Consider the following 14928-nt stretch of genomic DNA (forward strand, 5'->3'; position numbering starts at 1 on the left):
ATATTAAAATGTTATAAATTAAATAGTAATCATAAACTATATTTATGATATACTAGCCTATATAATGTTACATCTGTTCCTTGACATCCTTATCTCTCTTCCCTGACATCTAAAGCATACTGAAGTGAGCCTAAAGGGACTCTGGAGAGGCTATATATGCATTACCCTCTTGTGGACCATCCTTTCTGTAAAAGAGGGCAACAGCTCTTCTTGCCACAGGCCTCTGCTTGTACCCCTAATTGTTAAGGAGATACCGTTGTCCTGTGAACTCAGATGTGGCAGAGGAATGATAGAGCTTCCTCAGTGTGTGAAGAGTCAAATACGGTTGGCTGAAATAGCTGTGATTGATTTGTGCACATGAGTGGTTTTGTGGGAGGTGATGGTCTGAAATGGGCACTCCTGCAGTCCTGGAATGTTTCGGTCGCTCTCGGGGTCCACAGCGCTCTTATCGTTTGGTCAGACCATTTCAGCGCATACAGTGCCACCCAGAGACGCAGCTTCGTCCTTGTGTCTGTATGTATACCCCAGCATGTATTTTGACTGATGTGATTGACTTCATAAACCCTCAGTTCTTCAGCATAAAGCCCATTTGAGTTTTGTGACTGCACACTTTCATCTGTAGATAATCAGACAAGAGTTCAATTCCTTTTAAACAAAAGACTGTCATTATAAGTTCACTATCAAGAAATGACTCATATTTGTCATTCAGGCCTTTTCCAGAACTATGTACTGTTTTCTGTCTTCAAGTGTTGTTTTTCTTCAGCTTCTCTTTTTTGTTGTTGTCTCAGTCTCCCGCGTGAACGGTCTCTCGAAATCAGAGCGTGTGAATCGTGACTCAGCTGTTGGCTGTGACAGCACATCATTGATGAGCAGTGAGCTCGAATCCAGCTCTTTTATTGACAGCGAGGAGGATGAGGATGCCAGCAGGTCAGACATTACTCAGTTTTCCAGGAACCCTTAAATGTAAATTTGTTTGGCTTAGAGCGCAGGATTCTTTTTCTTTCAAACAATGACTGTACTTATTTCCCAACTGGCATGACAGCACTTCACTCTAATTTAATTTATAAGGCTTGCCAAAGAATTACAATTTTAAATTCATATATTTAATCTTTCCCATTGTTCATGCGTTCTCTTCTATTTTGTCATTGTGAAAAAGTTAAATAAAAAATAGTGACTTAAGTGATATGGATTTCTCTTTTAGTGCATTTTTACTAAAAAGGCATTGTTGCCATTTACTGTCAAACTTGTCAAGATTACCCATAACTCCATACCGAACTCTTTCTATGTGTCTGACATTGTCTGATTTCTCTCATTTTCTCTCATGACCTCTCATTTTTTCTGAAGCCACAGACGTAGCAGTTCAGCCGAGCAGAGCTCTTCATCACACCTCATGCGTAGACACAAACGCCGCCGACGGAGGCAGAAAGTCACCAAAATGGACAGGGTGAGAGTGTGGAGGAAAAGTACACATCTCTACACCGTTGTGTTCGAGCTGTACTAATCTTTTTTCTGTTCTTTTGACAGTCCTCATCCTTCAGTAGTATTACAGACTCCACTATGAGCCTCAACATTATCACTGTCACTCTCAATATGGGTAAGAACTTATTCACTAGATCACCCTGTTCTTTTTCCCATCATCCATCCCTGTGCTTCCTCCCTCTTATGTCTTATCTTTCCACTCCACCTGCTTAATAAACCGAGCCTCCTGTATTTCAAGGTCTACTGTGCACAATGTGGTCTAAATACAGATAAACACATCATATCTATCTCTCTCACAGAGAAGTACAACTTCTTGGGCATCAGTATAGTGGGTCAGAGTAATGACAGAGGAGATGGAGGCATCTATATTGGCTCTATTATGAAAGGTGGAGCGGTGGCAGCTGACGGCAGGATTGAGCCTGGAGACATGCTGTTACAGGTGAAATGATCAGCAGTCTGAATCCACGTAGACACTGGTCTAATGCACTCTTAGAAAGATTAAAAATTATAAAATGTGCTTCCAAATTATTGCCAGGACACAATGTTACTTCAGGGGAAATTGTGTCATGATTTACTCACCGCTATATCATTCTATTGGGTAAATACCACTTAAATGTTGAAACCAGGAAAATCATCTTGAATATATCCTTGGATTGCGACATTGTCAAATTTAAATGGATAATTTGCACTTACACTGATTCCTTGAACAGAACTGAAACTGGCCTGTTATTGTAAGACTCTTCTCATTTTAGTTTCTAAATGCACTTGTGGAATTGTCAAGGTCTGGGTCACCTCCTTGTGTTGTTGACTTATGCGCTCCATTCCCTTTCCTTCCTGCTGAAGGACCTTTTGGTGTCATTGACCAGGGACAAGAGTCTTTTGTCATTTATTTAAGGGGTTTTCCTCACCCTGGAAAACATAAGGGTTAGATGACCCAGTGTTTTAGGTGAATTTTGAGAAATGATGTCCAAGTCATCATAAACCATCACATATGTGAACAAACAGGTAGTTTGGTAGACTTTTTTAAAAGCCATTCTTTTGAAGAATTAATTCACCTCATAGTCATTAGTTACTCACCAAACTCATTTGAATTTATTTCTATTGTTATACATAAAAAGAGACATCCTGTTAATCCTTTTTATGCAATTTTTAGTAAAAGTAAAAGTAGTCCATATTACTTAATTCACTATTTTATATAAGTCTTAATAGCTTTATGCGAGGAAAAAGTTAACTTACATTTAAGTCTGTTTGTTACGCAAAGCTATCAGATTTAAGAATATCTATAATTTTCTCAGGTTAATGATGTGAACTTTGAGAACATGAGTAATGATGATGCTGTCAGGATTCTGCGGGAGATTGTCTCCAAACCTGGGTGAGATTGGATGTTACACCTCTATATTGATACATTTTCAGTGAATCTGAATGATCTCTTTAACATGGTTTCTTGTTCCATTTGTCCTCTACAGGCCAATAGGCCTAACAGTGGCAAAATGTTGGGACCCCTCTCCTAGAAGCTACTTCACCATCCCTAGAGGTACCTGCCACCTGTCATTATAGCAGCTAAATTACAGACATGAAGCCCCATGCTGCATTCATCCAGTTCATTTTTTGGATCAGTTTTATTGGATTGTACTTAAATTCTTCCATCCGTCTGTCCTCAGCTGAGCCGGTGAGACCCATTGACCCTGCTGCCTGGATCTCACACACTACTGCACTTTCTGGGCCATACCCCCATTATGGTATGATTAAAGTCACTGTCCTAGAGATCATCACTAAAATTTAATAGAATGGCAAATTTATGATGTTCATCACTGCAATTTCTCTCTCATTTCACAGAGTTTGATGACGTCCCCCTTTCAGTGTCAAAGACAGACATGGCAACTTTAGTAAAGGTTATGCAGCTACCAGATTCAGGCCTGGAGATTAGAGACCGAATGTGGTTAAAGATCACTATAGCCAACGCTGTCATCGGTTTGTGCCTTTCTTTGCTGAGGTTTGAATTTGTTGGGTGGGAGGTACTTTCCTTGTGCCTTGTTTATTGCAAGCATCTAGTTTTTGGTATAATCAGTGTAATCAGTGTTATTTTTCTCATTGCTCAATCTCTGTTCCAGGGGCTGATGTTGTCGACTGGTTGTTCTCACGGGTGGAGGGCTTTAAGGACCGCCGGGATGCTAGAAAATATGCCAGCAGTTTGTTGAAACATGGCTACCTGAGACACACAGTCAATAAAATCACCTTCTCGGAGCAGTGCTACTACACCTTTGGAGACCTGTGCCAAAGTACAGTCAACACACACACACTTGAGTTGATAAAGATCCTCTTATTAACTTTATATCACCATTTATTAATAAAAAATATAGTAATATGCTGAAATATTCTTAGAATTTTAAATAAATGCATTTTAATATATTTTTTTAAATGGAATGTATTCAAAATATAGTAATATGCTGAAATATTCTTAGAATTTTAAATAAATGCATTTTAATATATTTTTTAAAATGGAATGTATTCAAAATATAGTAATATGCTGAAATATTCTTAGAATTTTAAATAAATGCATTTTAATATATTTTTTAAAATGGAATGTATTCATGTGATGGCAAAGCTGAATTTTCAGCAGCCATTACTCCAGTTTTTAGTGTTGCATGATTCTTTAGAAATCATTCTAATATGCTGATTTTTGTTCTTAAGAAACATTTCTGATTATTATCAGCATTAACAACTGTGTTTATGTCTTTAATCTCACTTTTGATCTATTTAATGTATATTTGATGAATAATTTCAGTCAAAAAGAAAAAAAGAAATGACCAACCCCACAAATTTATATAAAGAGTAGTTCATTTTCAGAATGACAATTCTGTCACCATTTACTCACCCCCAACTTGTTCCAGATCTGTCTGAGTTTCTTTCTTCTGTTGAACACGAAAGAAGATATTTAGAAAAATGTTGGGATCCAAAAGTTGATGAGCACCACTGACTTCCATAGTATTTTTTTTCCCTACATTGGAAGTCAGTGGGGCTCAACAACTGTTTGGATCCCAACATTTTTCAAAATATCTTCTTTTGTGTTCAACAGAAGAAAGAAACTCATACAGATCTGGAACAAGTTGGGGGTGAGTAAATGGTGACAGAATTTTCATTCTGAAAGTGAACTATTCTTTTGAAGGGGTCATATGGGGCTGCTAAAAAGAACATTATTTTGTGTAATGCAAGTAAGGTAAAAAAAAAAAAAAAATTATTTCATATAATGTAGATTATTGTTTCTCCTCTATGCCCCGCCTTCTAAAACGCTTCAATTTTACAAGGCTCATCGCTCTGAAAAAGCAAGTTGTGCTCTGATTGGCCAGCTATCCAGTGCATTGTGATTGGCCGAATGCCTCAAGCCTGTGACAGGAAATGTTACGCACCTTAACATACTTTGATACCGTCTCCCAGGCCAGCAGCACCAGACTCATGCTGCGTTCCAGCAGGTTTTGAGCCCTTAAGTCATGACTTCAAACCATGACTCACGACTTCGTAGTGTTCCAGGCAAGTCACGACAAACTACCTGAGCGCAAGGAACTGTAGCTTAGTCCTAAAATCTATTTTTCAACATGTATCACTTGAATAATCACTGCATCCATAGGCAATATTATCTGTAGTTGCTGCAATTGTTGCTTCGCAGGCTATGTGATGTCAGAGCTCGGAACTGGTAGTATATTGGTCTAGTACGAGTTCACGGGTGGGAGGCGAGCACCAACCTCCTGCTCTCTCTCGTGAAGCCAATGAGGAAGTGACTAAAACTGTAATTCATCGACTGGCAGCTTGAGGCTGGCTGCAAAAGGGAGTCAATCCCATAGATTTCCCATGTTAAAATGCCCAACTTTACAGCAGAAAAAAACATGTTTACAGCCTGGTTCAAAAAATTATTTTGGTCTATATTGCTATTTTTGGCCTTCATGACAAATGTGAGGGGGTGATTTTTTTTTTATAACTCATCTGTTTAAGCCTTAAAGTTCTGCATAATTAAGGGCGCGGCCACTTGAGTGACAGGTGGATTGCCGCTGCTGACACTGATGTCACGCTAGGAAGGCGTGGCTTTGCACTTTACAGATCTTCTTTATGCACCAAGAGCTTGTTACACTCCAAAGAGAAAGGAAAAATTGAAATCGCATCATATGACCCCTTTAACAATAGTGTACCTTTAATACATTAAGATAAGATCTGGCTTAAAGGTTAAAGTCAAAGATTTGGTTCTTAGAGTCATAAACGGTCATTAATAATACTACAACTACGTGAAATATAGATAATTGTAATGATATTGAAATTCTTTTGTTTGCAGATATGGCTTCTCTCAATCTGAACGAGGGATCTAGTGGTGGGGGCTCTGATCATGATGGTCTCGCTCCTCTTCCTCCGCCAGGAACCAACCCCTGGCCCCTGGGCAGTCAGCCCTACCCTTACCCAGGTTACCCCACTCCTCCACCGGGCTTCCCTCCTGGATACTCAGACCCTTGCCACAGTTTTCACAGTGGCAGTGGAGGCAGCCAACAGAGCGAAGGTGGGTGTTGTTTGTATGTAAGACAATAAATGATGCACTGGTGGATAAAAGGGAAAACCCCTTTCCACATTTTGTTTCCACGCACAATCCCGTGAGCTTCCTGTGAGACGTTTTCTTTCGGTTTCAGGTGTACCTAATGATGTTAAGTAACATCATTACACTTTTACGTTAGTTACGGTTACGTTAGTAACTGCAGTGGAATTTACTACAGTAAAATGGAAACCATGAGTGGGTTTGTTGTACATCTGCATGTAGGATGATTATATACAATACTACAATATATTCATGCAGATTGAGTTTTGCTTTCAGTACCTGAATGAACACGGCACCCAGACAGAATGACATCATTGACACAAGGCTAGTAAATCATGTGCACATATTTGCATGATTAGACCACTTTTCAGTTGGTAAAAATTAAGTTTTAAAAATCAACTATTTTGACATTTTAGCAGTTGATACTCATGTTAATCAAATGAATAGTAATTAATAAGTCAGATACAGTTAAACTAGAAGTAAACGAAGTAAAATCATCATGAAAATGACCTGTAATGTGAAGGATTATAATTGATGTGTAATTTAATTACTAGGTACTAGACATATTATGAGTTAAAGATTTAGGACAGACTTCAATATTGAAACTATATGTAACCAAAATGCATAATACACTGCTCAAAAAATTAAAGGGAACACTTAAGCAGCACCTCCTAGATCTGAATGAATGAAATAGTCTAATTAAATACTTTGTTCTTTACATAGTTGAATGCGCTAACAACAAAATAACACAAAAATTATAAATGAAAATCAAATTTATTAACCCATGGCGGTCAGGATTTGGAGTCACACTCAATATTGAAGTGGAAAAACACACTAGAGGCTGATCCAACTTTGATGTTAAGTCAAAATACCACCCTCATGGAGTCCGTTTCTGACCGTTTGAGCAGACACATGCACATTTGTGGCCTGCTGGAGTTAATTTTGAATGCCTCTGGCAGTGCTCCTCCTGTTCCTCCTTCCACAAAGGCGGAGGTAGCAGTCCTGCTGCTCTGTTGTTGCCCTACTATGGCCTCCTCCACGTCTCCTGATGTACTGGCCTGTCTCCTGGTAGCACCTCCATGCTCTGGACACTACGCTGACAGACACAGCAAACCTTCTTGCCACAGCTCGCATTGATGTGCCATCCTGGATGAGCTGCTCTACCTGAGCCACTTGTGTGGGTTGTAGATGATTGTGGTATGCTACCACTATAGTGAAAGCACCTCCAGCATTCAAAAGTGACCAAAACTTCAGCCAGAAAGCATAGGAACTGAGAAGTGGTCTGTGGTCACCACCTGCAGAACCACTCCTTTTTTGGGGGTGTTTTGCTAATTGCCCCACCTGTTATCTTTCCATTTGCTCAACAGCATGTGAAATTGATTGTCAATCAGTGTTGCTTCCTATGCAGGCAGTTTGATTTCACAGAAGTGTGATTGACTTGCAGTTACATTGTGTTGTTTAAGTGTTCCCTTTATATTTTTTTTAGCAGTGTATATAAGTATATATATATATTTTTGTATTTTGTTTATATATTTAAATATGTTTATATATGTGAGAATACATTTTTATCCTTATCATGGTTTCATTTACTGAGTGTTACAACGATATTTTGTTTAAATTAAATTACTTGATTTATTGAATAAAAAAAATATAATTAAATCAGTTTAACACTAAGACTAAATAAAGATCTCGAATGCCAACTATTTTCTTTACAATCATTCCATTTCCAGAGCATCATCATTGTTGCTGTATTCACATGGATATTCCATTGTGGTATTTCCAGACTTTCACTTTCACTTACACTACTTGTGCCACCCTTTGCATAAATGTGCATGGTGGAGTTGGTACAGAGTTGGGAATGTGAATCAGTATTAATGCAAAGGTCATTTATCGTAATTACTTTTTAACACAGATCCAACATACTCAAGTTTGGTCGCTTCTGGGAGCATAACATATGGTGGCATCACAGAAACTGGGGTGCAGGTTTTTTTTGAAGAGCTTGTTGGTATATTCGGTGTGGGAGTGTGAGATGGAAGATCTGGTTTGGCAACATGTGGTAATTCTGATATTCCCTCTGTTTTTGCTGGCCGTCTATAGACTGATGGAATTTTCTTCTATTCACGTGGTATCCGGTAAGATCAGCACTCTCATTTAAACGTCCTCCCTCCCCACCTTTTCTCCTTGACATCTTGTTATTCCAATGGTTTGTCATCATATGGCATATGAATCATTGGGGTTGCCATTGTGACTCCCCAGCTGTGTGGCTTGTTTGTGTTTCTTGTGTGGGAATGTGGAGTTGTACTATCATTGTGCATGAGAATCTGACTGATTCTCATTCTTTGAAAAGTTGTTATGCAATGCACTGACTTTTTTTGCCAGTCTGAATCAACTTGGAAAAGTTAAAGTGAATATTTCCATGATACTGTATGATGTGAGTTGAAGCTTATTCCATTCCCAAGAACTGTATTATCACAAAAATGTAGGAAATCCATGCCATTTTGACCTACTCTCAATGCTGACGTTGGTTAAAACGCATAACCACCACAAAATGTTCATATTTGTACCATATTGTTTCTGTTGATGTATTGATGTTAATTACCCTCATGTTATTGCTGGCCTCCACACCGTGTCCTAACCAGGTGCGACATTACAGCCAATCAGAGCACAGGTGAAGAGCATAAAACTAAACATGTGCCTTCCATATGCTTCTCCAGACAGCTTTTTTTATAGTGTTTCTTGTCAGAATTGGGGAATTCGTTTTTGGTTGTTTCTAGTATTACATACTGAATATATGATAATATTTTGGACATTTTTGCATTTTATTTTATTTTAATGAGACCGTTTCAGTAGAATATATATATATATATATATATATATTTTTTTTTTTTATATAAAATATAAACATGCATGCGTGTATCTAAATATACATAATAAATATACCCAGTACACACACATATATTATGTAATCAAACTTTTATTTTAGATGCGATTAATCACGATTACTCGTTTGACAGCACTAACAACTTCTTCTTATCAAAGGTTAAAACAGTTCTGCTGCCAATCTTGATACATATTTTTTTTTTTAAAGTTCATAAAATGAATTACACAGCTGTAATTCAAAATGTGGGTAAAATGGAAAGAATGGCTGTAATTGCATTTACATTTAGTTATAAGCAGAGGCTTTTAAAAAGCGACTTACAACTGAGGACAATAAAAGCAATCAAAACTAACAAAAGAGCAACTATATGTAAGTGTAAATGACAAGTCTTGGTTATTGCTTAAGTCATTGCTTGTCAAGTCTGGTTTTGTGAGGGAAAATCATTCTACTTTTGTCCAAATACGTTTATCTCTTATCACAGGCAGCAGAAGCAGTGGCTCCAACCCCAGTGCTGGAAAAGGCCGCAGACCCTCGCCTCGAGAGAAGGACCATAAGACACCATGCTGTGGGGGCAGTGAATCAGAAATGGGAGCATGGGTAGTAAGGAGGGGTGAGAGAGCATCCAGTCAGCTGAGTCAACAAAGCCACAGCCGCTCTGCCAGTCAGGCCCACTCCAGCCACAGCTACACTCACTCTGGGTACAGCCACGGCCAGTGTCACAGCATCTCACAACAAAGCCACAACTTCATCTACAGCCATGCTTCTTTCATTCAGCCCAGTCATCTGTCATCCTGTGCCCACAGTGAGAGAAGTCACGGCTCTTCGTACGGCCCGCCGGGTCTGCCCCCTCCATACTGTCTCGCTCACCTCGCCCCCAAAGCGACAGCAAGCAACAGCCCACCTGGGGCTCCCCCCGTCCGGGAGCTAGGAAACGTCCCCCCAGAACTCACCGCTAGTCGACAGTCATTTCAACATGCTATGGGCAATCCTTGTGAATTTTTTGTTGATATTATGTGACAGGAGAGTGCCTTTAACCCTTTCAGAGCACAAGGCCTACTTCCGCAGTTTGCTTCATCAAATTATGCTACTGATGATCCCCGCACTGAGAATGTACAAACTGACAGCCCGACTGAAAGAATTTAAAGGGACAGTTCACCCGAGAATGGAAGGTCTGTAGCTTGCTCATTTATCCTGTTTCTTTCTTTTGTGGAACAGAAAATTACTGTTGTAATTGTTAACTAAAGAATGACTATAAAAAAAGTAATTGAAATAAAGCTCAAATCAAATATAAATATTAGATGAAAAACTTCAGTGAAAATTTGAAATGTTGCCTTGGCAACTAACAGAAATAGATTAATGTTAATAAATCCTAACATGTTTTTATTTTTACTTTATTTTTATCCATTAAAGCAATTTACAAACAATGAACTAATCATTTCTAGACAACAGCAGTGGTCCTAAAATTATTTAAACTAAATAAAATATAGAAATGTTGTATAGAAATAAAAAAACATTACTCATAAAAATAAATTCACATAAATAACTAAAACTTTCAAATCAAGCTAACAATAAATATTAATATAATAGTATATAGCATACTTAACTGCCATTTTTGAAACATATTTTATCCAGAATATTCTGACAACTCTATATAATGAGAGTGAATAGGGAGGGACAAGGGCTTTCAAGCTACAAAATGACAGAAAACAAAAAAAGGAAGGAAGGGGAAAAGTAAAGATTTTCATTAGTTACCAGCTCAGCTTTCTGTGACCAAAGTTTATTCAGCAGACTTGAAATAAAGTCCACTTTTGTTGCATTTTTTGTCATTTTGGAGCATTTCAGGACAGCCCCAGTCCCCTTTTACTTCTATTATGTGGAAAGAAATGAAAAGGATATATATATATATATTTATTCACATTTTGTGTTCCACAGAAGAGCGAAATTGTTGGGGGGAAAAAAAACACAAAGAGTGAGCTAATGATGACAGATTTTTCTTTGTTAGGTCAACTCTTTCTTTAATGTCCATTCAGTGTTATTTAGATCACGGAAGGACACTTAAAAAAAAAAAAGCACAACTGCAGAGTTCATTTAAACTGACACGAAAACTACAATACTGCAGTAGCAGCACAAGATAACACAACTAATAAACTTTTAACAGGAAAAGTCATTGTATCAGACTGTCTGCTTCTTATACTCAGCTGCTCTGCACTTTGTACAACTTCAAGCCAGACAACAGGACTCTTTACACAGTCCATACTTTCAAATGTATTCACGCTCTGGATGATTTCTTTCCTTACACAGTTGCATCTGATTTTATATTCACAAAGTCATAACCCTGTTGACAATCAGACATAATAATGACAATTGATGTACTAAACATTGCTGAATGTATTGTCTTGTGAGGCTACAACTCAGAATTCCCTCATTAACTTGATAGCATGTTATCACAAAATAAATGCTCAGATGTTAATTTTAGACTCATGGTTGCCAAATGTCCGTCATGAACTCTAAATGAACATGATACATTTTAAACAATAACAAATAGGTGCTTTTCATCGAGTCTGTGAACTGACTGTTCAGATGTCACCAGTTGTCTTAGTATTCACCACTGTGTTACAAACGTCACTGTACAGTTAATGCAGTAGAATGGTAGAAGGCCTTTTAAGTTATAACAGATATTAAAGCAGACAGATAGGTTAACCAAAGTCCCTTGACAATAACGGAGTCATGATTTTTTTTGTTCTAAAAAAGTTGTTTTTGGAGAAAGTTATGATATTTGTTATGGTTTAAAGCAGTGATAACATATATATATATATATATATATATATATATATATATAAATATATATATATATATATATATAAATATATATATATATATATATATATATATATATATATATATATATATATATATATATATATAAATAAACTGAGGAAATAAAATGTATTAAGAAGTGGCCAGCCATAGTCTTTTTTCAAAAACACAAATTTAACAAATTTACTCTTTGGCACCATCAGATCTCTATTTTCTATTTGGTGGACAACATTGGAGTCTCTGGTAAAAGCATACGGCAGTCCTGCCTTCTCATTTTTGACATGTACTGTACGTGACAAGATTATAAAATGTATAAGACAATCTCTATGTTGTGTGTGCATCTATTGTGATACTTGTGAGAAGGTATCTCCAAACCATAGTTTCTGATAGGGGTCTTATCTCCAGAGATTTGTTGTAGTGGTAAAACAACATATTTTCCACACTGATCAGAAAGTTGATCTCCAAACTAAAGTTCATACCAAGACTTGAGACAGAAATGAAACAAAAATCTGGGAATATTGTAGGTTTTGAACACATTCTTGATGTAATTTATCATAATTGTTTCCAAAACAACTATTATAAATTTTAAACAATCTTATATTAATTATAAACTTAAAATGTGTAATTAGTGATACGACCATACATTATTGTATGTGTCTAAAATATTTTAACTCATACTTCTATATAATGAATGACTTATGTGGCAAGTTAATGGGATAATGTACAGCCAGCCATAAGTTATCGTAGCATTAACACACATTGTTGTATAAAAAATTATATATTTTCAATGTATGACTTCAGGTATTTTATACTGCTCAGGTATTTTTTTTTTTAATCCACACTTAATAAATTACATTTCTGAGTAACTGTTGAACGTCAGACACACCTCATAAATGATTTATGTCTATTACATCATTATAAAGAGAATAGTTGATGGTAAGCCTGAAACACTTACTGGCATACGTAAGGATTTTCCCTGCTACTTGTAAGACATTTACATAAGTGTGCCTTGCTTTGGCTGTGACACACTACAGCAGCTTCTCAGTATGAGGAAGTGACAAGTGTTTTTTATTCGACAAGCAACCAAAATGCTTATCATTTAAAGGGAGGGAAAGTGTCAAGTGGAAAGAACAGATGCCTAAATGATACTTAGCCTTGGTGTGATGATACACTGATGTTTATCTAGAAGTCTTTAGCAACGTGTGTGCAATATATGTCGAGTCTGATGCATAGACCATTTTTTCTCTTTTCTGGACACTTCAAATGACGTCTAGACAAAAGGTTCTTAAGTGAGTCGAGCTGCAAATTACGTGTTTGGTGTGGTGTGACGATTACATTTAACCTTCCAATGAAAAGGTTAGCGTGGGTGTGTGTGATGTGGTATTAATGTAGGTGTATGTGTCAGAAGCTTTCTAGCTTTCTTTTTTAGTTGATAAAATGATGTAATAATGTTTTAGAATAGCACTACTGAATTGAGTCTAATTTTTGTAAATGATGAGACCCTGTAGACAAAACTAACGTGGAAAAAACTGAGACACTGTCTGGAAGTATTAGCACTTTTAGTTATTGGATATGAAAAATAGTGGCTGTTTAAAAGTTGCAACTATGGGCTATGTTTAAAGAGCAAAGCTGTACAGAATTGTGAGATTAGTGCAACTAACAGGCTGCTGTGATCGATGGGATAGAGCTGTTTAGCCACATCCCTTTAAAAGACAATGGCATTCCTCTCAAACTGCGACTCTGGCCCAGTACCTAAAACTTATATCTGCGTTATAAGGAACTGTTATTTCATTCATTCAATTATTTTAATTTGTCTGTATGTATGATGAAATCTTTAATGCAGGTCTGGAGGGTATAGTTTCCTGCCTAAAACTAGTAGAGCAAAACTGAGAAACGAGTTAGTATAGCACTTTAGTCAACGTCTCAAAATCTGGTTAAATGCCTTAAATAATGTGTGTGGTTAACACAAGTTTAAGATATTTCCAGGTTTTATTTACAGCATAAAAAAAGATGGTTGCTAACAAGTGGCTAAATGGGACTACAGAGGTTGTCAGGGTCATTACACATCATCACACTGAAAAGGAAAACGCCTTTATTTGCTTTAGTCCACTTCCAGAGAACTGGGTATGTAAATAATTTATTACTTCATAAGTTGTCTGTAATGGATATGGATTTTTTTTGCGCAAGATAAACTATATATTGAAATTGGTAAGGTGAGTGTTTGCTGCATAATGCAATTGATCAAACACAAAATATGATTCGTATTTACAAGATTGTAAAAAGTGTTCAGGTCTTCATAGAACTCGTAATTACAGCTTTTACAGTATCTGACCTTATGTAGCTCTGTCCCGTTTAGAGCTGTATTTGTTGTTTTCTGTCTTCTGAAAATATTGAAAATATTAACATGTATAATTTATATTAATATAAAATATATTTAATATAAAATCTTAAATATATACATGCATTTGTGTGTATTTATATATACATAATAAATATACACTACACACACACACATATATTACATAAATATTTTTTTTTTTTTTGGATGCGATTAATCGTTCGACACCACTAATATATAATAATATATTAAATATAATAAATAATATATGGTTTATTCTGAATCAATATTCTTATCAGTTTCCTATCAGCTGTGACATATAAATATAACATTTTTTATTTTTTATTAATTTTTTTAATGCTTAATCCAAGGGCATTTTTTTACTTTTATAGAGGGAATCTTCCCCCAACCTCATTAATACTTTTCATTTAAAATTCTTACATTTAATCTATAAATTAAATTATAATGTGATTATTGTTATCGCTACGTTATCAAATTAAATAATTTCGGCTGCTTTCTGTGGGATGCTGTGGTTGCGCCAAAAAAATGTGTAGTGTACAATGTTATTGTACTTGGTTATTGTACTGTTTATTGAACTATTAAACAGTCGTAAAAATGTGGTGAAAACGTTGTGTAATTTTGCCTTACTAACTGTATTTTGAAACTTTTCATTTTGATTTTTACCTCTGCAGGCTTACTTGTCTGGCGTTAACGAAGCATTAATGTCAATAATGTATTCCTCAGGTGCTTTGTTTGGTCGCTGGTAGTGTTTCCATAATACAGAGTCCGAGGACAGCTCACAGCAGAGGATACGTCAAGTGCTGTCACCTAGAAATGACGTCA

The 14928-nt window shown here is 36.5% G+C and overlaps 1 protein-coding gene across 2 annotated transcripts in view; it reads left to right on the forward strand.

Moving 5' to 3' along the window:
- LOC128011526 (segment polarity protein dishevelled homolog DVL-1) overlaps positions 1 to 12068 on the forward strand; it is a 30808-nt gene extending 18740 nt beyond the window's left edge. Inside the window, exons 5-15 of one of the 2 annotated variants that reach the window (XM_052594015.1) lie at positions 789 to 927; positions 1351 to 1444; positions 1525 to 1594; positions 1779 to 1918; positions 2775 to 2851; positions 2946 to 3013; positions 3141 to 3218; positions 3316 to 3450; positions 3591 to 3758; positions 5801 to 6019; positions 9412 to 12068. In XM_052594015.1, coding sequence (XP_052449975.1) covers positions 789 to 927; positions 1351 to 1444; positions 1525 to 1594; positions 1779 to 1918; positions 2775 to 2851; positions 2946 to 3013; positions 3141 to 3218; positions 3316 to 3450; positions 3591 to 3758; positions 5801 to 6019; positions 9412 to 9947 — 1724 coding nt within the window. In that variant the 3' untranslated portion in view covers positions 9948 to 12068. Of the gene's footprint in view, positions 1 to 788; positions 928 to 1344; positions 1445 to 1524; positions 1595 to 1778; positions 1919 to 2774; positions 2852 to 2945; positions 3014 to 3140; positions 3219 to 3315; positions 3451 to 3590; positions 3759 to 5800; positions 6020 to 9411 lie in introns of both variants that reach the window. The other variant, XM_052594014.1, reaches the window with a different exon arrangement.
- Positions 12069 to 14928: the final 2860 nt, after the last annotated feature.

The sequence above is a fragment of the Carassius gibelio genome, chromosome B23 (genome assembly GCF_023724105.1).
Source record: "Carassius gibelio isolate Cgi1373 ecotype wild population from Czech Republic chromosome B23, carGib1.2-hapl.c, whole genome shotgun sequence".
In the NCBI taxonomy this organism is placed as follows: domain Eukaryota; kingdom Metazoa; phylum Chordata; class Actinopteri; order Cypriniformes; family Cyprinidae; genus Carassius; species Carassius gibelio.